Source organism: Pelodiscus sinensis, chromosome 15, assembly GCF_049634645.1.
Source record: "Pelodiscus sinensis isolate JC-2024 chromosome 15, ASM4963464v1, whole genome shotgun sequence".
NCBI lineage: Eukaryota > Metazoa > Chordata > Testudines > Trionychidae > Pelodiscus > Pelodiscus sinensis.
Window position 1 is genome coordinate 30,148,016 of NC_134725.1, and position 26,649 is coordinate 30,174,664.

The 26,649-nt window shown below is 45.1% G+C and overlaps 1 protein-coding gene across 25 annotated transcripts in view; it reads left to right on the forward strand.

Annotated features, from left to right (window-relative positions):
• The window catches only part of NCOR2 (nuclear receptor corepressor 2), a 494,549-nt gene that overhangs the window by 129,953 nt on the left and 337,947 nt on the right, over positions 1-26,649 (forward strand). For 24 of the 25 annotated variants that reach the window (XM_075898492.1, XM_075898501.1, XM_075898496.1 and 21 more), the window contains one exon: positions 20,334-20,546. In XM_075898492.1, the coding sequence (XP_075754607.1) occupies positions 20,442-20,546 (105 nt within the window). In that variant the 5' untranslated portion in view covers positions 20,334-20,441. Of the gene's footprint in view, positions 1-3,211; positions 3,349-20,333; positions 20,547-26,649 lie in introns of all 25 variants that reach the window. The other variant, XM_075898482.1, reaches the window with a different exon arrangement.

Here is a 26,649-nt window from a genome sequence, read left to right on the forward strand (position 1 = left end):
AAGGAGTAGAAACATAAGTCGAACAAAACATCAAAGCCCTGATATTAACCAGAACTAAAGATTCATAAGAACGGCCATACTGGGTCAGACCAAAGGTCCATCTAGCCCAGTATCCTGTCTGCCGCCAGTGGCCAATGCCAGGTGCTTCAGAAGGAATGATTTGAACAGATGATCATTAGGTGAGCCACACTGTCACCCATTCCCAGCTTCTGGCAAACAGAGGCTAGGGATATCATCCCTGCCCAACCTGACGCATACACATTGATGGACCTATCCTCCATGAATTTATCTAGTTCTTTTGTGAACTTTCTTATAGTCTTGGACTTACAATATCCTCTGACAAGAAAGTCCATAGGTTTACTGTGTGTTGTGTGAAAAAATACTTCCTTTTGTTTGTGTTACCCCTGGTACCTATTAATTTCATTTGGTGTCCTCTAGCTCTTGTGTTATGGGAAGGAATAAATAACTTTTTATTCACTTTCTCCACACCAGTCATGGATTTTAAAGACCTCTATCTTATCCTGCTTCACTCCATTTACTGAATAGGAATCTTGTAGAAATTATACTCATTAGAAGAAAGAACTGTTGGGCTCAAAATGTTTAGGGTCTCAATTTAACAAAAACGATATTATCATATCACCAGATCTTTGGAGCACCTGATATCTTGAGTTCCTTAGTGTATCAGGTCACTTCATATATTTGCACACTTTTAATTTTTGCTGTTCTGGGTAATTTTTTCCAGTTGCCATCTGATGGGGGCATTAAGTTGCACAGTTTGTCACAATAGTTTAGCTTGTATGCCAGGAGTCTGTGCTCTTCAAAAATTATTTTGTGAAGTTTTATTCCCAGATTGATAGAGAATCATGAAGGAAAAGGAATAATTTAGAACATGAAGCAGAAGTGTATTCTTTGAAATGGAGAATCTGCCAAAAGAGAAGTTGATTGGTGTTACAGTCTAACTCAAAGAATTCATCTCAGGAAACCCAGAAATGTATTTTGTGCTTTACTCGGAATGAGAACAGTAAAAATGCTATTCACGAGCTGAGTAATTTGTTCAACAAAAGAATCTTAAATAGAAGAATCTCTTTGCTTCCATGACATGCCCAAGACATCAGAGACCAAGCTTCACCAATGATATAAATTCATGTGTTAGTAAAATAGATGAATGGCATGTTCTGTAAACTATCTGTACGGGTGCTTCAAACTAAAGAGAAATTACCAAAGCGTAATTTATCTTAACTTGGCTGCATAGTAGTCTAACACTTGAGAAATGGGAATGGGAGTCAAAATGGGCTGCTACAGTGGTGGTGGCTATCCTGCACTTAATATACTGTGGGAGCGTGGCCCAAATGGCAAATTTTTCACCAGTGTTTTAATGTTTCACAAATGATTGGCTGGATATTGGCTAAATCTGAAGTAACCGTTTAGCTCCATTGGTATAACAGGGACTGGAATGGGATCCTAGGTGTCAAACACTGTTTAATGTAGGGTATGCAGTAGCACAGTGGTAGTGTAAATAAGGATAGTAGATATACCAGATGAGTAATAGAAGCATGAGTTTCTTTGTGCCCTGTGTATAGGTAATGATGATCCTTGCTTTGAACATAGTGACTGATAAGGGAAAACCAAGACTGTACTCAGAGTAATTGTTACCCATTGAGATGGTTCAATTGCAAGGTCACTGTTTCATCTGCTACTTAGGCCCGGATGAAGGTCTCTGATATGGAACAGGTATAGGAGTCTTTTACTGTGTTTGCTACGGGTTCCAAACCTTTTGGGGCAGCTGGGACTTGCAGAGCTTGGATTTCTGTCAATGTTTAATGCCATTATAACATCTCTTGGGGGATAGGAAGAGAGGGTTGGATTAGTCTTGTGTGAGATTCCTAAGTTAAGTCATGAATGTTTTAGAAATTCACTCCTGTACAGAGTCCTGTGTGGAAAGCATAAGTGACACTCTGACCTGGGAATGGCTCTTTTCAAAAGAGTCATCATTGAATACAAGCATTGATTTGGAGTGTTAGAGAGTGGGCTGGAGATGAAACAGGGGAAATGGTGTTCCAGGGACAGATACTGTTGTAATAAAATCAGATGTACCAGGTGTTGCTCAGGTCCTTAATTCATTTTTTTAAGCAGTTGGGTTGTGAGGGGTTGGGGGTAGGGCGGAGAGGAAGGGGGTTCAGGGCAAGGGGTGGGGAATTCAGCAGTCAGGGCAGGCGGTTGGTGTGTGTGGAGGATGTGCTGGAGGATGTGAGGAGGCTCCTGCAGTGGTGAGGGCTGTGCTGGTCTGATGACGGTTCTTAGGATGCCTGGGCCTGTGCTGATCTGATAGCAGCAGCTGCCCAGGGATGGGGGCTGCACTGTCTATCTGGCCCCTCCTCCCATCTTGCACAGGGGCTGAGGGTGGGGGGGGGAGGAGGAGGCAGTGGTTTGGGCTCCCTCAGTGGTGGGCTGGAGGCTCCTCTGTTGGAGGTGAGGATCAAGCAGGGGAAGGGGCTACAACGATGGCCAGCGCCAGCATGGGAACTTTACCTGTGGACAGTCAACAGCAACATTCAGAACTTTTTCCCCAGTTGACCGCTCTCTTACTGGTGCAGCTGCTTCCCAGTGCAGTCTAACTGTCCCTTCTAGCAGTTCCCTTCCTTTCCGTGTTATGGAAATAAGTCCCATTCCGTGCACACCCCATTGTCATGGCACAACCAAACCCTGACCTTGTTTTAAGTTAGGATAAGAAGAAGCTGCATACTAAATTTGGTGGTTCTAGGGAGAGGTTTTGAACAAATGGACTCACAGGAAGATGGACTCATGGAGACACACAAATTCTTTAAAATATATAGTAGATAATTATATCTTGCTCTTATTCAGTACTTCTCATCAGTAGATCTCAAAGTAATTGACAAAGAAGGTAAATGAAAGCCAGCTTTGTACCAAGAGAAGGAAACAGAATTTCAAAGTACACCTCAGAAATGGTAATTGGAAAGCAAGATCTGATAAAAAAAATTGTTGACTTAACACCATGGTTTGGAAGAAACTCATTTTCTTTTAATATTTTCTTGGATGACATTGTTCTGTTTTGTTACTGTTACTTGGTGTAGAAACTGTAAATCAGGCTCAAGGGAAAAACTTGATTTTTCTTGTCATCTGGGGATTTAACAAGCACATCTGAAGGTTTGGTATGACACTGACACATATGTTAATCCCATTTGCTTTACAGCAAAGTAAGGAAGACAAGTTCTCCCTATGCTGTGCAGCTTCCCAATTAAGCTCCGCTCAGGACAGCAGCAAGCCCAGAGCTGCTGCAGCTAAGGGATAGGAGCCCCTCCTCGCCATCTTCCGCAGGGAACAAACCGGGTAAGCCAGAATTGCTACACCACTTTGAGGACCTCCAACCATGAGCATCCTCCAGCACCCTAAAGCCTCACCCCATGCCCAGAGCCTGTACCCGCTCCTGCACACAAACACCCATCTTGAGCATCTCCCCAAACCTGGAGACCCCTTCCTACATTCTAGGGCCTGCACCCCCAGCCAGATCCCTTGCACCCCAAGCCTCTGTCCCAGCCCTGAGCCTCTCAAACCCAGCCCTCACACTTCTACACCCCAACTCTCTCCCCAGGCCTTGAGCCCCCTCTCCCCCACACTCCTATGCAGGTGTGTGAGCCCCTGGTGTTATGGCTTATGTAGTTAGATCCCGTGATGGTGTTGCGTGTGCAGATGTGTGGACAGAGTTGACAACTAAGTTTGTTTCAGGGACAGGATCCTGGTTGAGTGTTTCTTCGGTATGGTGTGTGGCTGCTGGTAAGTATTTGCTTCAGCAGGTTGGGGGATTGTTTGTAGGTGAGGATTGGCCTGTCTCCCAAGGTCTGTGAGAGAAGGGGATTGTTTTTCAGGATAGCTTGTAGATTGTCTATGATGCGCTGGGGTGCGGTTCAGCAGGGGCTGTAGGTGATGACCAGTGGTGTTCTGTTGTTTTCCTTGTTGGACCTCTCTTGAAGTAGGTGCTTCTGGGTACTCATCTGGCTCGGTCAATCTGTTTCCTCACTTCCCCAGTTGGGTATTTAAGTTGTCAACTTTGCCCACCTATCTATACAAGTGACACCATCACAGGGCCTAACCACATAAGCCACAACATCAAGGGCTCATACAACTAACCTCCTATAATATGATCTATGCCATTAAGTGCCAGCAATGCCTCTCTGCCATGTACGTTGGCCAAACTGGACAGTCTCTGCAACATAGGATAAATGGACACAAATCAGATATCAGAAATGGTAAAACACACAAAAATATAGGGAACATTTTAACCTACCGCGGCATTCAATAATGGATTTAAAAGTAGCCATTCTTCTACAAAGGCATTTTGTCACCCAATTACATCAGGAGATGGAGTGCATTTGCAAGTTCAACACTATCAGCTTGGGCTTGAATGAAGATATTAACTAGTTAATTCACTACAAAGGAAATTTCCCCAGCCTCTGATGTTCACATTCAGATATCAAAAGCTAGGAATGGGACACATCCAGCCTGATTTGATTAGCTTAATTAACACAGGTATTACAATTGACATGTAACTGCTTTTGCTATTATATACCCTACCTTCTGTAATTTCCATTCCAGCTCCTCTGATGAAGTGGGTTTTACCCACGAAAGATCATGATATATTGTTAATCTCTAAGGGTATGTCTACACTACAGCACTAATTCGAACTAACTTAATTTGATTTAGTTAATTCAAAATAATTAGGGGTTTGGAACAGGTCCCATATAAAGAGAGGCTAAAGAGACTCAGACTTTTCAGCTTAGAAAAGAAGAGACTGAAGGGGGATATGATAAAGGTCTAGAAAATCATGAATGGTGTGGAGAGGGTGAATGAAGAAAAGTTCTTCATTAGTTCACATAATAGAAGGACTAGAGGACACCAAATGAAATTGATGGGCAGCAGTTTAAAACTAATAAGCGAAAGTTCTTCACACAGCACATAGTCAACCTGTGGAACTCCTTGCCACAGGAGGCTGTGAAGGCTAGAACTACAGGCAGTCCCCGGGTTACGTACAAGATAGGGACTGTAGGTTCTTAAGTTGAATCTGTATGTAAGTCAGAACTGGCGTCCAGATTCAGCCGCTGCTGAAACTGACCAGCGGCTAACTACAGGAAGCCCAAGGCAGAGTTGCTCTGCCCCAGGCTTCCTGGAATCAGCCGCTGATCAGTTTCAACAGGCTGAATCTGGATGCCAGTTCTTACATACAGATTCAACTTAAGAACCCCAGGTATCCCCCAGGTATCCCCAAGTCAGCTGCTGCTGAAACTGATCAGCGGCTGATTCCAGGAAGCCCGGGGCAGAGCAACTCTGCCTCGGGCTTCCTGTAGTCAGCGCTGGTCAGTTTCAGCAGTGGCTGACTTGGGGACTCCTGGGGCAGAGCAGCTGGGGTGCTGGACCAACCCAGCAGCACCCAAGCTGCTCTGCCCCAGGCGTCCTGATTCAGCCGCTGCTGAAACTGACCAGTAGCGGCTGAATCAGGACGCCTGGGGCAGAGCAGTTGGGGTGCTGCCAGGTTGGTCCAGTAGCGCCCAGAGCAGCACTACGGGACCAACCGGCAGCGCCACAGCTGCTCTACCACAGGCGTCCGGAGAAAAGCCTGGTCTGCTGGGGGGGGGGGGGGCGGGTGCAGCAGTGAGACGCGGGCGGCGGACCGAGACGGAAGCAAAACCGCGGAGCACTGGGCTGTCCCGCTGCCCGCATACTCTGCGGCTTTGCTCAGCTTCCCCCCCCCAGCAGACCAGGGAGACGCGGAGCAGCTTTTCTCGCCCCGGAGGACACGGGCGGCGGGACCGCGGTGCATCTGGGCGTCCTGCTGCTCCCATTCTCCGGGGCGAGAAAAACCCCGTTCGTAACTGTGGGGCCAACGTAAGTCGGATCCGCGTAACTCAGGGACTCCCTGTATAACAGAGTTTAAAGAGAAATTAGGTAAATTCATGGAGGTTGGGTCCATGGAGTGCCATTAGCCAGGCCTCTGTTTGTGAAAAGCTGGAGATGGATGGCACGAGACAAATTGCTTGGTCATTGTCTTCTGTCCATCTCCTCCGGGGTACCTGGTGTTGGCCGCTGTTGGCAGACAGCATACTGGGCTAGATGAACCTTTGGTCTGACCCAGTACAGCCATTCTTATGTTCTAAGGGCTCAGGGTCGGGGGTCTCACTGGACCAACTTGATTTTCATGCAAACCTGCTCCTGGGTTCGCATGTGGCCTTTGGTGGCCAAGCTGGCAGCTATCCTGCCCTAGACGGCTGCATTTCTGTGCCTACTGGGGAGATCGTGGACGTTGGAGGCCTCTCCCCAAACCTCGATGAGGTCCACGATCTCCTCTCTAGACCAGGCGGGCACCCACCTCTTGCGGCCTCGGGGAGGCTCCTAGGGGCCACCAGCCTGGTCCTGGGAAGAGGCGGAGGGCTGGGTGGCAGCAGGTAGCTGGCTCATGGTGTGCCAGGTGCAGGGTCTGCTTGCTGGGGCTGGCAGGCTTGCAACTGGCATAAGCACTGTAGCCAGACTGTGCCCCTTTAAGGGCTCCAGGGCCGGGAGGGGGGCAGAAGAGTATCCCTGGTTTGGCCAAAAGTGGCTACCAGGGCAGGCTGGGGAGGGCTAGCCTCTCACTAGTTCAAATTAAGTGGCTACAGAGCCCTTAATTCGAACTACTTAATTCGAACTAGGCCTTAGTCCTCGTAAAATGAGGTTTACCTAGTTCGAATTAAGCGCTTGGCTAGTTCGATTTAAATTCGAACTAGTGGTTTGTATGTATAGCCACTATTAAAGTTAATTCGAACTAACGGCTGTTAGTTTGAATTAACTTTGTAGTGTAGACATACCCTAAGATGCCACAGATTGCTTGTTGTTTTAATGCCTTACATGATCATTCCACCACTGCTCAAGGTAACACACCTGGATCTCGCTGGCAAGCTTTCTTAAAATGTCCCTGTTTGCTCTTTTCTCTCTGTGCAGTTCACTCCTGGGCAGAGTCTGCTGTAGGTTTTATGCACACTTAACACCACAAAATACGATGGAAGTGGGACATAGTCTGCATGCAGCCCTCTATGTGGAGACAATTTCACTCACAGTGAATATCTTTAAAATCATAGTGATATTTTCGTCCCCATTTGATATTAAATATCAAGTGTTTTCCTTGGACACACATGTAATTTTGCAAAGGCACAGCCTTCCGAAAAGCTGCCTACGTGACTGACTGCCTCAGGCTGGGGCCACAGCGGGGGAAGGCGTGAACCATGGCATGGCAGCCCGGCTCCTCCTGGCCCTCGGGGAAGGTTAGAACCATGGCATGGCAGCCTGGCTCTCCCTGACCCCTGGGAAAGGCTGGAACTGCAGCATGGCAACCCAGCTCCTCCCATCCCACCTCCTGTGCAAGACTGGAACCATGGTATAGCAGCCCAGCTTCCCCTGGCCCCTGGGGAAGACAGTCCTCCTCTTCCTGGCAGGGGAGCGGGGATGGGACCACAGTGGGGCAGCGTAGCTTTTCCTGCCACTGGGGAGGGCCACCCGGGAGCATCACGACAGCCCTGCCTCTATACGTGGCCATGCAGAATCAGGCTTGGGAGTGGGGGCCGACAGAGCTAGACTCCAGGGGCGGGGCCTGTGGCGGAAGGGGTCTTGCCTTCTCCAGCTGGGCTTTCACCTGATACCCATGAGGATAACTGATGGCACTCAGTGAGTGATGTACTCCATTTGAGAAATACCCTCCATGTATACCTCCCCATTCCTGCTGTATTTTCACTCCCCACTGCCTGAGCCAGTTGAAATTGTCCTAGTGTCGCATTTTCAACATAAATTTTCATCTCAAATTGAGTTTCCAACTAAAAAAAAAAAAGATTTTCAGCAGAAATGTTGATTTTTTTCAACTACGTCTGTGCTTTCTTAATGGCGTCTTGCTTTCTACACTGTCTTGACCTGGTCTCTTCTCTACCATCTCCATCTAATCAGTTCTTTGGTACTGGGTTATTGTTGTTTGCCATCTTTCCACCTCCACTCTAATTTCCTCCCCCTCCCAGGCATCCTCTCTCTCTCTTTTTGTGGATTTCCATTCATCTCTTCAGAGGCCAAATATTGATCCATTTTGCTTTTTATTTCCAGCCCACTCTTAAAAAAACTCTTTTGTTCATGAATGGCTCATGCATTGATTCAACACACTTTTTCCGCTGTTGCCCCCCCCCCCCCCACACCTTATTAATTATCTACAGCGTCCCTATTGGGTGCTAAGTGTAATCAACTGGCTGCTCAGAATTGTGTGTTTTCTGGTTCCAGTTGGCTTAGAATTGTTTCAGTGGGTTTGCCAGGCCACAAGCATCCTGGCATGACAACAGAAGTAACATTACATAATCAAGGGTGGGCTCTGCCATAAACTTTCTGTTGATGGGCTTCGCTATTCTAAAGGCCCATGTGTAATCTGTGTATTATTCACTTTAGTAATGAGTGTCGCTATATACAAAAGCCTTTAAGTGCATGGAAAAATTCCAAAAACAAAAAAACACAAAACAAACAAAATAAAAACACCCCTACCTGCTTGCATTTTCCTGCTCTGCTTAATATTGCTGATTTTTAAAAGCTGAGGCTCTTGTTAGCTATAATAAACAAGTCTGGTGTGCCCAGATTTGGCATCAGTTGTGGGACTTGTCTCGGGAACAAAGGAATCCACCATCCTCTTGCCTTGGTTTGACTCGCTGGCCTTGCACTGCTGTGGAGAAGCTGGAGTAGAAGATGCTCCCACTTGGAAAACAGAGAAACAGTGCAGTGTGTGTGTGTGTGAGGGGAAGTGTTGGTGATTCAGGGCTTTTCCTAAAACATGTTTTTAAAAGGAGCTTAAGGGACCAAATGTCTGTGTCATCTGGGATTTGGGCACCTCCTTCAAAATCTCAGTCTCATTGTCTGTGTTTTTAAGTAATAACTAGCACCTTCAGAGAAGTGAGACACTTGCACGACACTTCTGCAGGTGCCAGGCATTTTCTTCTAGGTCCCCTGTGTGGAGTCACTTCTCTCCTTTTATCTCCCTCTCTCTACCCACAGAGACTTGTTTGGCTATGGAAAGTTGGGAATGGATTAGCCCTGTTTTTGGTGGAAAAATTGAGAAGCACAGTGACTGCTGCAGGTGCTCTCTGTGGCCCAAAGCATAAGATCTGTGTCCTGTCACAGCTAAAAATAGACCACATGTGCTACTTGTATTTTGAAATATAACAAAAGTGGAGGGGATTTGGCAGAACATGAGCACATCTGACACTGCCCCGTAAGGCAGAGATGTGAAGACATGCTCTATTTTGCAAATATTGGAGAAGGCAATCCAAGGACAAAGCGAAGCATGGGTCCTGTACCTCAACCATGGCTTTGTCTACTCTTAACAGTTTAAAGTATAGCTCCAGCAGCTCTTTTAAGTGGAAGTGTGGCCACTGCACAACTGGGAGCATGGACTCCCAGTGCTCTGTGTAAACCACCTCTGTGAGGGGCATTGGAAGCATGGCTTCCAGCTCTGTAGCCTGGTTCACACCAGCATTTTACAGTGTAGCAAATTGCTGCACTGGGAGTAGGAGGGGTGTTTTCATACCCCTGAACCATAAAGTTACAGTGCTTAAAGTGTGCATGTAGACTTGGCCTTGGTTGGAACGGTTTAAAAGGAGTGATGTCAGCTAAAATTCCTGTTTTTGCTGCTTTCAGTAGTGATATGTGTTGGTAGCATTGCCCCCTTTCCTCATGTAACAAAAGCGTTTCATCATGAAGTTGCATCACAATGGAAAAGTTAACAGCTCCAATAGTCAGAGCTGGCACAACTGGCTTCTAAGTGTGTGCTGTGTGATCTAGGGTAAGTCCTATTTCTCAGTTTCTTGTAAATGTTAACATTGGTGACACTACATAAATCAGATTTTTCTGAATGGGAATAGGGTACAATTGAGAAGTTGGTTCCATATCACCTGCATGCTCCTGAGAGATGCCTGTACAGACTGAACCTCTCTAGTCTGGAAATCTCTGGTCTGGCAACACCCATGGTTTGGTATGATTTTAGTTAGCTGCATGTCCACTTATGGGTTTAGTCAAGTTTCCCATGGTCCCATAAAGTTAGTTTATAGCCACTAGTCCTGGGTCTCAGTGCTCTGTGCTGTTATTTAGCTCTATTTTACCCCTAAATGTCTCTAAGACCCCAGTCAGCAGTGGTAGTGTTGGTAAAGCTGCTAGACAATATTGACCTGTGGTTTAGCAAATTCTCTGGTTTGGCACTGGTCAGGGCCCGAGGGTGCCGGCCTAGAGAGGTTCAACCTGTATTTCTTAAATAACATGAAAAAGTAACTGGCATGTATTTGATCCCTTTGAGGATACAAGCCAGCCATGGCTCAGCTGAGACTGTCTTGTCTTTAGTAGCTTTTATGGACCCCAACTCAGCACTTTTGCTAGTGATTTGAGAGTCCAAAGTGCCTCATGTACTAATTTTGTCCTTGGGAGGTCTCAGTTGCAACTTCCTGCCCGGTGCACTTAATAAGGGTGAGAAGTGGACACAAAACCTGGCTGCCTGATGTACTTTCAACTCACTGTAGAGAAAAGGAAATAGAAATATGGGATGAGGTTTTGGTTTAATAGGCAAACATGTTCGGAAAGCCCCACAGTAGTTGTAGTTCATGGTTTGTTATTTCCTGATTTATGTGTTGAGTTAGCAATTGTGTTATCGTCTCTTAAAGCACAATCTCAGCCTCCCAAACACTCATTGCCAAAGTCAAAGGCATATTTTGCATGAATTCAAAAAGTGGAAATTGCTCCTTAGCATCTACAGCATATCACTGAGAGAGCGTCATGCTGGTAGCTCCCTTTGCTTGTATATTGACTCACTCTCTTGATGGAGCACCACTTTTGACCATGGCTGTGGCAATATCTCTTGGGGAGAGAGGCAGCTTCTTGAACTGGTAGTTTATCTTTGAAGTCCTTTATAAACATTGCTCTGTTATCCCAGTACGCCAATGGGGAGTTATAGTTGGAGAGATCAAATAAGTTATCCAGTCTCTGTTCCCCCCACAGAAATACTTTGTTATAACGATCCACAATTCTGTGCCTTTAAAAAGTAACATGGCTGGATTTTATGCTGAATAGGGTATGGTGGGGTATGTCATGATTTTAAGTGATGGCATTGAACAATTAGAGTAAAAAACAGGTAGATAAACCTGTGCAGGTGCCTTGTGATGGGGTAAAATAAATGCTTTTTCATTCCTATCATATTCAGCATTTGGGTAACCTTGATTTTTTTTTTCATTCTCTGTCTTTGTTTTTAATTTCTAATGAACAATGCTCTGAAATGTTCAATATTACCTTTGTCTAGGTCGTCTTTGCTACACACAGAGTCCTACATTCATGCCATTCAGTCTGCTTTTCAATACACAGGATTTAGTGGCTGCATTATGTACAGAATGTGTGCCTGTAATGTTGATGATCTTCCAAGGAAATTTCATGCACATGTTGAATAGTCAGATCCATTATTATTTCATCATGAAGCATTTCTTTGGAAACATCTCTAAAGGCACTTCATTGTACCTTAATTATTTCTTCATGCATTAGTCTTTAAAGGAAAACATCAGTCATAATTCTAACCTGTCCAAGATCTGGTTCTGATCACTGGATGTAGAAGTTACAATGACTGCACTAATGACATTACAGGCTGTGGAATGTATGACTCTTATACATCGTGTTCAGCTAGGAAATAAGCCACGTCGTTTCATAGTAGGGACCCTGGATTTCTGTGAGATGAGCATTCTTAGGTTTGTGAAGAAACAGCATTCTGTGATCCTTATTTCAGTTAATCTTTGCTTTAAACAATTTTCAGAACTTATGGTGCCCACCTTAAATGAAAAATCTCAAGAGGTGTTTTCAAATGTGAGTAAGTTATGATTTTATGTAAGATGAGTGGGTCTCACTAGTGTTGTCTTATAGATGGATAAACTGAGGCACAGAGTGGCTAACTGGTTTGCCCAAATGAATATAATGGGTAAATGGATCCCATGGATCCTGACCCCCAAGTCATAACCACTGGACTCTCTGTTTGAACTGAATAGCTTTGTGATTGCAAACAATAGCAAATGTGTGAATTAGTAATTTTGTTTGATAAAAAGCAAATACATGAAAATCAGTTCTTCTTGCCAATGCCCCGCTTGGAATTTCTTGGTTTCTTGTGAAGTAGTCATTGACATTCCTATTGCACAAAGACCTTGATACCAGAACTGGTACTCCTGGTCTTTTATTACAAAAGAAAGTATCATTGTTCACCCTCACAGGCCTGAAAACTGATGAATGGACCTTTTGGAGGATATTTGGAGAATTCTCGGCCCACAACATTCTAACCATTAATGATCAAATCCTTTTATATTTGTATGTACTTTTATCATCACCATTTCTCTAAGAAATATAATCTTTGTCACATAGTTTCTGAGATTATTATATTACATTTTGGAAGGTCGTTAGTCATGATAAAACACTATCTAGACAGAGCACACACATTATTCCTGACTGCAAGGGTCAAAGATCACACAACTTTTTCCAGTTCTCCAGCTATATGATGCTCTGGCTATTCCATACCCCATCCACCCCAGCAGTCTGTTATGCGGAGATGATGATGGAAAGTTGAAACCAAACCTGAGTCCCCTGAAGCCTTTCCTACATTCAGTATATAGTGTTAGAAATCTGCCAGAACTTCTGTGCACTCCGGAGTTTGTGGCAGTGTGCACATGAACTATATTCCAACAAGATTTTGTAAATTAAATGGTTTAATTTGCCTGTGGTGCAAATTAGGGAAAATAATATGTGGGAAATAAGATAAGACAATAAGTAAGGCAAATAGCATGGAGAAGGAACACTAAGCGTTACAGAGAACAAAAAAGAGCCTTCTTATAAGAAGGGAGTATAATTTAAAAGAATAGAAGAAAAAAAATGTCCTTTATGCTGACATGACATGGGGCTTATGTTTGTTTAGGGAATGGGAAAATATAATGCAGATGTTATAGTCCAAAACTTCTACCATCACCTGGGAAATGCTTCTGTTTCCACTGTATCCCAAACAAATAGAATGTGCAGTGCAAGTACTGGTGGATTCCTTGCCCATTATGATACTTCATTTGGGAGCTGATAGATTTGTCTTGGCTATTCATACATATCTGATTGTCTCCTGCTTGCATTAGAGTAGAGCAATAACTCCAGGCGACCTATGTTCACTTGAAGAACATGTACATAGTAGAGAAGGGGCCTGATCCAAAGCCTTTTGAAGTCAAGGAAAAGAATTTAGTGTGTGTAGGACTGTGTTTGCTGTTTCTGGGTTTACAGCCACACAATGTGCCTGAGCACTCAGAACAGCTGATCAGAGTCATACAGAGCTGTGGATGTTAGAACCTATTTTATTGGCAGAGAGAGCATTTGAAGAGCTGTCCGGGCAATTTAACTATAACTTGGACAGTCCTACAAAGTTCAGGGAACCTCCTGTAACTACTGTAGGGCTATGACTGAGCATCAGCACAAGTTGGCTGGTGGGGTTAGAACTTCATGACGGCCCATTAGAGAGGCCAGAGAGCAAAGTCAGAATCCTAGAAAACAAGTTTAAAGCAGGGCCTAGCAAAAGGGCATAAGGCTCCTTCCACTGTCTACCAGGTGACTTTTTGTCCCCCTTCCTTCTCCCCCCCCCCCCCCCCCACTTCCCAGCACAGATATAATCAAAGCTGTGTCTTCTTTGTCCTGTACCTGCGGCCGTGAGGCTTTCCACACATCCCACCAAATGCAGCTGCCAGAGTACCACGAAAAGGAGTTTAAGCACTGAAATGGGGGTAGCATTCTGCTGATCCAGCCAAACAGGTGCATATAAATGATGCTGGAGGCTCTTTAAACTGAAGCTGCCCATTGCACAACTCTGTGGTCATACTCTGGTGCCAGACCTGCTGGCAAACTTCTGCTTTCCACTGTTTCTAATCAGAGGTTATAAATCTATCCCAACCTTAAGCTGTAATGGCTATTGCAGGTCTGGGGATAAAATGATCCCTCATGGAGGCGGCAAGAAATAGTTTTCTTGTGAGACAATGTCTGCTTCTGGTCACAATCAGGAGAGAAAGGGGTAATCTAATAGTTTGGTCTCAAAGTTTGGGATGCTAAGGGAAAGGGATCATTAGATTGATTCTCTTTCCCTTTCACTGCTCTTGGGTGTGTGTGACATTCTCCCCACAGTGAACCTGGAACTGTAAGCTATGCATTAGCTCTGTGCCTCTACCAGTGTGAGCTGTGTTGCTGCAAGTCTGTCTGTCTGCCTGGACAGTGTGCATAGACTCTGCCAGTCTATACCTTGCCTGGCAGGTAACAGTGGGTGAAGCCCACTTTCCAAGTTTCCCATACACACTTCTCTATCGGTCCCAGGTCCTCTCACTGGATACTCTCATAATAATAAGTTTGCTGCCTCCGAAGAGACTGTGCTTCGTTAGCTGGGGGACTCGCTCGGTATTTAGTATAATTGCACTGAGATCTGGTTTATAGTAAAACTCAGAATACGTCCATTAATGAGGAGCAGAGACGGAGTGATGCTAAGCAGAGATAAAATACAGACAGAAAATGGTTAAAGACAAAACAGAACGTGCTTTCTAGTGACTGAAAATGTACTTCTGGCAAGCTATAGCACTGCCTAAAACAGTTTCTCCTGCCCTACAGGCCAGAGCTCAGTTTGCTATGTTCCCTAAGTGATGGATCACCTGCGATATCTTTTGGTTTTCCAAATTTATTGTCTTTTTGTCTCCAAAGCCAGGCAGACTTCCTGCAGTGCACACACTGCCCTCCACTGCGCTTATTAAACTGCTTTTTCCTCAGCTTGTTGGCTTGATTACTTTGTTTACCTGATATGTAAATATGCTTCCCATGTGGTCCACCTGTAATCAAGCTGGTGAGGCAGATAAATGCACATTCCTTTTTGTCTAGTGCAGACTTGATTAATGTACACCTTCTTGAACGCATTCTTTAAGGACTTACTTTCCAGGACATATACATGGTTTTTGTACACAACAACCCATCCGGGGATCACCTGGTGATAGTCTCTGTCAGCACGTCAGCAGTTTTCAGGTGATGTATTTCAGAATACCTTTAGCACACTTGTTATGACAGCAGTGCAGGTCACACTCCAAAAGTGTGCTCTGTGGAGTTCTTGGGCTTTTCGCAATGGATCTAAGGGCTCCACAGGAAAATATTAATGACACTTGTATGACCCTGCTATTTTGTTATTAATTATCTGGTAGTTTTCTTGAAAAAAAGTATAAGAAATATACAAGAAATAAAAATAGAATTCCAAAACTGTCACCCCGAGGCAAATTGCCCATTCACCCCGAGGTAAAATGGGCAATTTGCCATGGCCACATCTGATTTCTGTTAAAATGAAGCAGATGGCAGCAGCTTTCATCTTTTGCATAGAGCAGTGACCCATGTGTTCCACCTTGGTCCAAATGGAAGCCTGTTTTTATTGAGATGAAATGTTAAAATCTGTAGATTCATCTTAAAGTTCAGGGTGGTCTAAGAGGGCTTGGCTGGTTCCTTATTTTTAATGAACCCAAGTATGTGAGCAGTCTAAACAAGGCTTCACTTCTGTCCACTGACTGGTATTGGCTTTTACATTCAGCCTCTAAGGAGTAGTTTGCAAAGAAACCCTCTGTTCGCTGTGGCTCTTGGTATTGGAGGCATGTTGCGGTACTGCTTTCACGTGCCTGGTGAACTACACAACTGGCACTGTGTGATTGTTTTAACAGGGTGATTTGATTGGCTGTGGATCTCGAGTGGCTCATCTGTTCCCTTCTGCTAGTAGATGGGGGTTAGAACTTGTGTTCCATACCTGAAAGGGCAAAGCAGAAAATTCGAGTCCTTTTTAGCATTTTTTTCTCCTGGTCATTTTCTGTGCAGTGCAGTATGACTCAAGACATGGAAATCCTAAGTCCTGTAAAAGAGAGAGATAGTGGTGGTAGTATTATTATTAATTATTTACTTAACAATAATAATATTGATGATCATAAACATAGTGTTTCTCCGTTAAAGTAGTTCTTTTCAATGGAAGTTGGATAGGCCTTTCAGATGTGGCTTGGGGACAAAGATGTGTCCCAAAAGCATGACCATGAATTTCCCAAGGTATTTTGAATACAGCGTGTAAAGAAGTTTAGGAGCTATCTCGAATGATGCATAGGCAAACTTGAAATGCTTTTAAGGGTGATCATTTAACACCCTGTGTTAAAACCAGCTCACGCTGCATCATCTCACTTGGTGCTGTGTTTTAAAGCTGCTTTAAACTTTGATCTGACTTGGAAAAATTCATCCCGTTTCTTTCGTACAGGCAGCTATGATAGCATTGAGCAATCCACCTGTCCAGCCAGCGCAGTTGATGTACTGAAAGCCACTAAAGGCACAATTCTCCCTGAAGCCAGCAGTACATTTGTGTCTTTATTAACTCTTGGGAGGCTGCAAACTGAGGTTGGTTTAGTTGTTAGGAAAGGATAAGGATCTTGAATTTCTTTAGGGCTTTCATCCCAGCAAGCTTTACAAACCCTTGTGGGGGCCTGGGTGTACACCCGAGCCAGCCATTGCCATCCCTCCTGGTTTCATTGAGAAGCTCCTGGAATTAAGCTTGATATCCCAGAAGCTCCCAAAACCAAATCAGGAAATCAGCTGCTAAAAGTCCAGCAGCACAGCAGGACTATAGCAGGTTCCTTGCCTGCCCTGGCCCCATGTTGCTGCCCAAAGGGGACCCTAGGCTGCAGGGGGAGGGGGAAATGGGGTCACTGTACATTGACCCCATCCCAAGCAACTGCTCCACAGATCCTATTGGCTGGGAACTGTAGTCAAGGGGAGCTGCAGGGGCAGTGCCTGCAGGAGGAGACAATGTACAAAGCCACTTGGCATCCACTGCCTATGGGCCACAGGGAGTGTGCTGATCGCTTCCAGGAGCAGACCAGACAGGGAGCCTGCCTTAGCCCAGCTATGCTGCTGACTGGGACTTGTTGCCACCAGAGGCAAGCACCTGCCGGTCAGAGCCTGCTCCCAGGGACCCTTTCCTGCACCACAATCTCCTGTCCCATCCCTGGGCCTCCTCCCAGAGTATGTAGCCCCTCCACTTGCACCTCAATCCCTTGCCACATCTAAACTCCCTCCTCTCCCTCCAAACCACTTGCCCATCCTGGTGAAAGTGAGTGAGCATGGGGGAGAGTGAGTGACAGAGGAAGGGGGACAGAGTGGGGGGGTGGCATTGGAAGGAGCAGGGTGGGGCAGGGACAGGGCATCAGGGAAGGAGCAGGGCAAGAGTATTAGGTTTTGTGTGATTAGTTTGCAACCCTATGGCAAGCTTAGTGTAGTTGATTAGGGTTACCCAGGTATAAACAGGGAGGAATTTGCTCCCACATATGTATCCATGCATGGAATTCCTTCTTCCTAAAGATTCAGTGGTGGATGAACAAACCAGCTGTTTAACAGGGCAGTAGGAGCACTATGTCATAGTTTAGGACAGGAAGTGAAAACTAGCATGGCATCCAGACAGAACTGCAAAGAGAAGTTAGTCAAAATGGAAGTGTAAATAAATGACTGCTGCCATTCAGGCACTTTAAAGTTCCCCCATGGTCTGCAGGGTGAATTCCATTGAATAGCACTGAGTTCCAGGTCAGTAAAATTGTCTACCTTTTGGTGGCAGTAGTGGGAATTTATGGCTTCTTAGAACATGTGCCTCAGGATGCTAGGGATTGGGAAAAGAACTAGCCTCCTTTTACAATGTGTTAGTAAGCTGCAAATATGAATGGGAAGCTTTGTTCTTTACTTATTAGAGCAGGGAACTGGGGAGTTGAGATTCCTGGCTTCTCTGTCTGATTCTACAAGGACATTGACAACCTTCTCTGCATGTCCCCCCCCCCCCCCCCGGCCAGGTTACTGAAAATCACCCACTTACAATAAGGAGGTTGGGAGCGCCTGAGGCCTGCAGATGATTATCATTTATTGCAGTGCTCACCTGTAAGAACACCCTCCCCCAAATGTGGTCATTGCTTGGCTGTTGATTCTTGGCAGCAGTTTCTTTCTATGGGAACAAATAAGGGAATGCCAGGGTTCTTCTAGCACAGTGCAGCATCCAGCACTCCGGCGGTCACTGGATGGTTTGATGTCAGCCGCCGCTGGCATGTGTTTGCAAAGGATGCCTAGAGACAGGCAAACGAACCAGGCAGTGGCATGCCTCTGGCTTCACCCTATCTGCCTTCAGCAGATAGCAAAGCAGTTTATTGTCGGGGCTGATCTGCGGTCCCAAGGAGAAAAACCAACTTCCTCTCTTCTCTCTCCTTCTCCCCTCTCCACCCCCCACTTTTCTTTTCTTTTATGTTATTGGCACATGCCAACTGCTGTTTCAGTTGAGAGAGACATCGGACTGGGTATGAGGTGCTCTTGACTATAGCAATGGCCAGGAGCTGTTGGAAAGGGGCTCAGCTATAATTTACAGTCCTGTAAATGCTCTGTGCTGCTCCCGGTGTGGTGGTGGCAGGGGTCTATTCATCAACACAACCTTAAGCCCAATGCATACTAGGGATATGAAAGGTTAATGGGTTAACCCAGGGTTTCTCAACTTTAGAAGCCCCGGGGGCCACAATGATACTCATAGCACATGCTGTGGGCCACAGCTTAAGTGTGGTTGCATATATATGCAAATGTGTGTGTGTGTATGTGTCTGTATATCTGCTAGCTAGATAGGTAGGTAGATAGATAGGTTAGATAGATAGCTTCTTTCTTTGACACTGACGGGCATGAATACAAAGATTAAGGCAAGACTACACAACACCCATTTGAGTCAGTTCTGCTGATATTAATAAAATGCAATAGTTACCCAGTTTCCACCCATATGACAGCACTTTTAATTACCAGTTCTGGAGCACTGGGGGCTCTCTGTTCTCCACAGGCAGGGGACTGCTCCAGTCCTGTGTGGCCCACCATGGACAGGGATGTTCCAGCCTGGCCAGAACAGCCCGTGTCTGTGGCAACGGAGGAGAGTTGCGTCAGCCCCTCACTCTCTCTTTAATCAGTTAACTCATTAAACAGGATTTTACATCCCTAAGGAATACCCCAGCTAAGACCTGGATAGCTTGGAGAGAGGGGATAGTATGTGCCGAGAAGGGTTGGAATAACAGTTGGGTTTCTTTCGCACATAAACTGCAGCTGTTCACCTAAAGGGTTCACTGCTGCAGTGGCAATGTTTGCTAAATCCAGGCGATGGTGGAAATTTATGCTTTGTATAATTAACGGTTAATACTGGAATAATGCTTAATGCCTCTTAAACCGCCAGGAATAAAGGGCAGCATTAAGACAATTAGTTATTTTAAGTTGAAATCCTGACAAAGTGGGGCTTAAAAACCTCTTAAAATAAACCGCTGAAAGTGTCTATAAAAATCAACAACTTGTAAATCTCTTTTTTTGCGTGAAGAGGGAACTCTCTCACTCGTTTGGGCTTTTTTTCATTGCAGCTGCAAAAAGAATTGTAACATCTGACATTCTGTTCAAGAGTGCTGTGGTGGATTCCTTGGATACTGGTCCTAGTGACTGAGATCAGGGGTGTGTGGCGTTTGATGTAATGTTTACATAGCACTGTCATTTGTAAAGGCTTTAAAAGAGGATAACAGGCATAGCCTTCCTGCAAACACCAGTCTGAGAGCTGCAGTTGAGTTCTGTGGGATGCCTTCCATGCATAAGGCTACTTCTGTGGGAGAGGGTTACAGGGTCAGGGCTTGTATCATCAGATGGATGATAGGCTCCGAAGAAACATGTGGAAAGAAAGGTGCATGTGTGAGAAGAGGTAACCACAAATAAAGGTGGCATATGGCTTATACTATATGTGGCACTTGAAGTACGAGGTTTTGAAATGAAAGGTTCAGGTGGTGCTGCAGTCAAGACAGCCATGTTTCTGAAAGAAGTGAGTTTTAATGAAGGGTTGGACGGCAGAGAGACAAGATGGTCTCAAGAGGTGGGAATAATGATGTCAACTTGTCCACCTCCCAGTGGCTCATGAGCAAAGTATGTTATCCAGCGCCTTTCCCAGTCCAGTTTCCAGTGACTCAGAGACTTCCCACCAATTCCCTTCACCCAGTAGATTCTCTTCTTGACAGCTCAGCCTTCATTGGATTATTCCTTGGTTAACGGAATCAGGCAATAGTACTTTGTGAAGAATAGCCCTGTTAAGAAAATAGAAGGCAGTGAGGTTTTAGAAACCATTTGTGGCTTGACTTTGTCGTTTAGCTGGACTGTGGTTTGAGCAAGTTTTAATCTTTTGCTTTCCTGTTTCCTTGCAGTTGTAGGATGACGTGGCCAACAGGCCTATAACGAAGAGGAGTTTCTGGATTTCCTAGTTCTTTTGAGACAGAGAGTCAAAGGAGACAAACCTCCCAGTCTACTTCAACATGTCTGGATCTACTCAGCCCGTGACACAGAACTGGCGAGCCACTGAGCCCCGCTATCCCCCTCACACCATGTCCTACCCAGTTCAGATCAGCCGGACACATGCGGTAAGGCAAATCTCTCATGTCTCTCAGGACTGGCATAGGATTGTGTGACCTTGTTGTTGCACACAGTGATTTGGATTGGGTGGGGTGTCGAAGAGACTCGAAAGGCACTTTTTTCTCTGCTAATGGGATTTCTTTTTTTCTCTCACCTATTCTCGCTCTTCTTTATCCTCAGCATGGCTATAACTTCTCCCCCTCCAATCTACTCAGCCAGTCCTGCTCAGGGCTCCATTTCATGGCTGTACTCTCAGGAGCTTGGTGGGTCTTGTCTTTTCCCAGTGAGAACGCAACTGGTTAAAGGAACACAAGCAGGGCGTTGGGAGTGGAGGAGAAGTGCGGTTAACCACATGTGTGGAGTTCAAGGGCTCTGCCTCTGTCCCTTTTTGGCTCTGCGTTTACAGTGCATGCTGAATCATGAGGTGGCTGGCATCCTTCCCTGAATGCAAACTTCCCAGCAATCCTGACCCTCAGCACTTGCGTTTGGTTGAGAGCTCTTGTGACTTTCCTCCGGGATAGGCAGGCTGCCATGTCAAAGGCTCTCCCATCAAACAAACGAACTGTTTGCTTTTCAGCCAGGTAACTGAGTGGCCTCTCTTTGTAGGGTGGGGTGGGAAACCTTTTTTGGGTCGGGTGCTGCTGATCCACAGAAAAATGAGTCGGGGGCTGCACACAAGTGAGAAAGAAAACAAACAACAAACCTTCACTGAGGCAGCCCCCATCTGAGAAGGAGAAAGACATTCTCCACATTCCTCTCACACACCAGAGCCTTGGGGAGCTAAGGTTAACAGATTTTGTGTATGGGAGGTCTGGATCACCAGTTTGGGCTCCCCAGTTCTGGAGGGGAAGCCCCAAGCCTTGGGGGACCAGATCCAGGCTAGCCAGGGCTGCATCCAGCCCTTGGGCCTGAGGTTCCCCACCTTTATTGTTGGGCTTCTGGCTTGGGGAAAATGCTGCATATTGTGTTGCTGAATTTGGAGGCAATCTGTGCTCTTTATATTCCCCGCCCACACACACACACCAAAAAACTCTTCGGGTTTTTCTCTTCTCTTGTAGGTGAAAGATCTTCTCTTCTGTTAGACTGGGGAATAAACTGAGGCAAGGAATGGTAAAAGTATCATGCCCAAGGTGAACCACTCCAGGCTTAAAGTCTGGACCCCTGGCTCTGAGTCCCCCCTGCTCAGTCCTCAGAACTGTCACTTGCCCTCATGGGGGACACTGGAGGACTGGGAAGTTGTCTTGGATAGCCATGTCAGATGCAGAGGGAAGCAGGCTGGGTTTTGGGGCTGTAGCCGGAGAGTGAGAGAGAGTCTGCTAGGCTATCTTCAGAAGAAGCCATTTGCATGTGAATGAGTTGCCCTTTCCTAGCAGTGTTTGCTAACAATGCTGTTTTTCCAAATCTTATTATCCAGAAGTCACACAAGGAAACACTTCTATTTGATGACTCGAAGCTAGGAAGGGTTACCAGACCCCATTACTCTGTGCTGTCCCATCCCAGCTCACTCTTCCTGGATAAGAACATGGAACATAAGAACGGCTATACTTGGTCAGACCAAAGGTCTAGCTAGCCCAGTATCCTGTCTCCCAACAGTGGCCGATACCAGATGCCCCAGAGGAAGGGATCACAATCGGTAATCCTCACGTGATCCCTCCCCTGTCACCCACCTCCAGGGAAACAGAGGCTAGGGACACCATTCCTACCCAACCTGGCTAATAGCCATTGATGGACCTAACCTCCATGAATCTATCTAGCTCTTTTTTTAACCCTATTAAAGTTCTAGCCTTCACCACATTCTCTGGCAAGGAATTCCACAGGTTGACCATGCACTGAGCCCTTTTTAAATATTGGTGTCACATTAGCTGTCTTCCAGTCATTCAGTACAGAAGCTGATTTAAAGGATGGGTTACAAACCACAGTTAATAGTTCCGCAATTTCCAATTTGAGTTTTTTCAGAACTCTTGGGTGAATGCCATCTGGTCCTGGTGACTTGTTACTATTAAGTTTATCAATTTGTTCCAAAACCTCTTCTAATGACATCTGAATCTGGGACAATTCCTCAGATTTGTCACCTAAAAAGAATGGTTCAGGTTTGGGAATCTCCCCACTATCCTCAGCCTTGAAGACTGAAGCAAAGAATTCATTTAGCTTCTCCACTATGACTTTATCATCTTTGAGGGCTCCTTTAGCATCTCAGTGATCCAAGGGCCCCACTGGTTGTTAGCCTGCTTCCTGCTTCTGATGTAATTATTTTACTATTAATTTTTGAGTTTTTGGCTAGCTGTTCTTTAAACTCCTTTTTGGCTTTTCTTATTATATTTTTACGCTTAATTTGACAAACTTTATGATCCTTTCTATTTTCCTTATTAAGATTTGACTTCCACTTTTTAAAAGATATCTTTTTATCTGTCTCTGCTTCCACAGTGGCACTTCTTTGGTTCTCTTATTGTGTTTTTTTAATTTGGGGTATGCATTTAACTCGTGCCTCTATTATGGTGTCTTTGAAGTTTCTATGCATCTTGCAGAGATTTTACTTTTGTCACTGTACCTTTTAATTTCTGTTTAACTAACTACCTCATTTTTGTGTAGTTCCCCTTTCTGAAATTAAATGCAACAGTGTTGGGCTTCTGAGGTGTTTTTCCTGCCACAGGGATGTTACATTTGATTACATTATTGTCACTATTTCAAAGCACTCCAATTATATTTACCTCTTGAACCAGATCCTGCGCTTCACTTAGGACTAAATCAAGAATAGCCTCTCCCCTTGTGAGTTCCAAAACCGGCTACTCCAAGAAGCAATCATTTAACATATCAAGAAATTTTAGGTCACTTTTGTCTATGTGGTAAGAGCAAGTTTGGAAGGAGACTGCGGAGGAAGAAACCTACCCAGGGCTAGTAAGCGTGTGCTTTTAACGATAGTTTGGTGCAGGTTTGCTACGTCCTATGAGAGATTTTTCAAGAATGATGCCATCTATGTCTACATGGGGCCAAATTTCAGAAAAAACTCCTCTTTCGGAACAAATTTCAAAAAAAATTCCTCTCGGTGAGGAATGCCGAAAGAACGCACCAGCTTTTTAAAAAACTGTTCCAAAAAAGCAGACGTGTTCCCTGAACGCGGCAGAGCTTTTCCAGTATACTGGAGGTATTCCGGAAAAACTCTGCAGTCTAGACATAGCCTTAAAGTTTTTTACCTTCCTGGGAAGTATCCTGTACTGGCCACTATCAGAGAGACAGGGTGCTAGCAAGGTGAATCCCACTGGTCTGGCATGTTTATTCCATTCCTGTATTGTTCACTTTTGCTTTGTTTAAAATAAATTCTCTACAATCTCTGTAGAAATACAGGTGTTCTTAATGGGAAAGGCAAAAACATCTAATTTTTTTAAGGCTAAATTCATCAACAAGGCTTATCTGAAATAGCTATGTGAAGGATTACTCCCTTTGCTCCTCAGTGCACTGAATTGTTGTGAGCCAAGCCAAAGGGACAGTTTCCGCATTAATGATTAGCTGGAACAGCACAATATGGGGATGTCTTGTTGATTGCTGTCTTGCCCAGCTTGTGGATGGAGGGATTGCTTATTGAACATTCTGTGACCTTTAGTGAAGGGTGAAAACTATGTGCTTATCATTCTAATGTGTCATGAGTCCCTGGTCTCTCAAAGGAAACCTCAGCACAAAAGATACTCATTTTCCATGAACCCGCAGATATTTTCTGTAAACAGAAGGCCATTCTTACATTATAATTGAGCTGAGTCAGACCAATGATCCACCTATCTTCCTATCCTGTCTTCTTACCGTGACTGGTGCCAGATGGTTCAGGGGGAATGAATAGAAGAAGGCAATTTTGAGTGGTTCATCCTTGGTTACCCAGTCCCATCTTCCAGTACATTTCCTTTCATAGCCTTGCCTCTATCCCTCATTGTAAAGGGGTCTCCCTCCCCCACCACTCATATAACTTTTTTCCTGTAGCATCCTCTGTAATTGTCATTGTTCATCTGCTCATGCCCAGATATTTCATTGCTGTAGGAATGCCTATGAGCTGGGCCTGAGGGAGGGACCTGCATGATTGTGCATGCCTAGCACAATAGAGGTTTAAGAGTTCTGAGAGACATGGGCTGTGGTTGCAGGCAGAGGCATGAAATATGAAGTTGCTCCCATGTTGTGCATTGTTTTACTTTATGGAGATTTTAACTTTGCGCTGGGTGAGTGGGAATTTAGTGCTCACCAGAGTTGATTACTGGAGTCATGAAGAATGAAACGAAACTACTAGCGGAGTTCCTCAGGGATCAGTTCTGGGACTATTATTATTTAATCTTTTTATTACTGACCTCGGCACTAAAAGTGGGAGTGTGCTAATAAAGTTTGTGGATGACGCAAAGTTGGGAGGTATTGCCAATTCAGAAAAAGATCGGGAAATCATACCGGAAGATCTGGATGATCTTGTAAATTGGAGTAATAGTAATAGGATGAAATTTAATAGTGAGAAGTGTAAGGTTTATACATTTAGGGATTAAAAATAAGAATTTTAGTTATAAGCTGGGGACACATCAGGAAGTAACGGAGGAGGAGGAGGACCTTGGAGTCCTAGTTGATCGCAGGATGACTATGAGCTGCCATTGTGACATGGCTGTGAAAAAGGCTAATACGGTCTTGGGATGTATTAGGCGAGGTATTTCCAGTAGGGATAAGGAGGTGTTAGTGCCGTTATACAAGGCATTGGTGAGACCTCATTTGGAATACTGTGTGCAGTTCTGGTCTCCCATGTTTAGGAAGGATGAATTCAAACTGGAACAGGTATAAAGAAGGGCCACTAGGATGATCCAAGGAATGGAAAACCTGCCTTATGAAAGGAGACTCAAGGAACTTGGCTTGTTTACCTTAACCAAAAGAAGGCTGAGGGGAGATATTTCTCTTTTTAAATATATTAGAGGGATAAATGCCAGGGAGGGAGAGGAATTATTTAAGCTCAATACCAATGTGGACACAAGAACAAATGGATATAAGCTGGCTATTAGGAAGTTTAGACTCGAAATTAGGCGAAGGTTTCTAACCATCAGAGGAGTGAAGTTCTGGAACATCCTTCCAAGGGAAGTAGTGGGGGCAAAAGACCTATCTGACTTCAAGATAAAGCTAGATGGGTTTATGAAGAGGATGGTTTGATGGGGTAATATGATCTTGGCAATTAATTGACCTTTCACTATCAGTGGTAAATAGGCCAATGGTGGGAAGATAGGAGTTGCTATAGAGAACTTTTTTCTGGGTGTCTGGCTCGTGAGTCTTGCCCACATGCTCAGGGTTCAGCTGATCGCCATATTTGGGGTCGGGAAGGAATTTTCCTTAGGGTAGATTGGCAGAGGCCCTGGAGGTTTTTCGCCTTCCTCTGTAGCATGGGGCATGAGTCACTAGCGGGAGGATTCTCTGCATCTTGGTGTCTTTGAACCATCGTTTCAAGGACTTCAATATCTAAGATACAGGTGAGAGGATTATTCTAGCAGTGGGTGGGTATGATTGTGTGGCCTGCATTGTGTAGGGGGTCAGACTAGATGATCAAATTGGTCCCTTCTGACCTTAAAGTCTATGGCTACGTCTACACTGGCATTCCTTCCGGAAAAGGGATGCTAATGTAGCACATTGGAATAGCAAAATCCGCGGGGGATTTAAATATCCCCCGCGGTATTTGCATTAACATGGCTGCCGCTTTTTTCCGGCTTGGAGATAAGCCGGAGAAAAGCGCCAGTCTAGACGTGATTCTCCGGAAAATAAGCCCTTTTCCGGAGGATCTCTTATTCCTACTTGAATAAGAGATCCTCCGGAAAGGGGCTTATTTTCCGGAGAATCACATCTAGACTGGCGCTTTTCTCCGGCTTATCTCCAAGCCGGAAAAAAGCGGCAGCCATGTTAATGCAAATACCGCGGGGGATATTTAAATCCCCCGCGGATTTTGCTATTCCAATGTGCTACATTAGCATCCCTTTTCCGGAAAGGGGTGCCAATGTAGACACAGCCTATGAGTCTATGAAATCTCCTCTCTGTTGAACAGGGAGGTGGCTCACTATGAGCTGCCCTGCAAAGGCATCACATCCTTTCTCTGGAGGTATAACTCCTCTCGAGGCT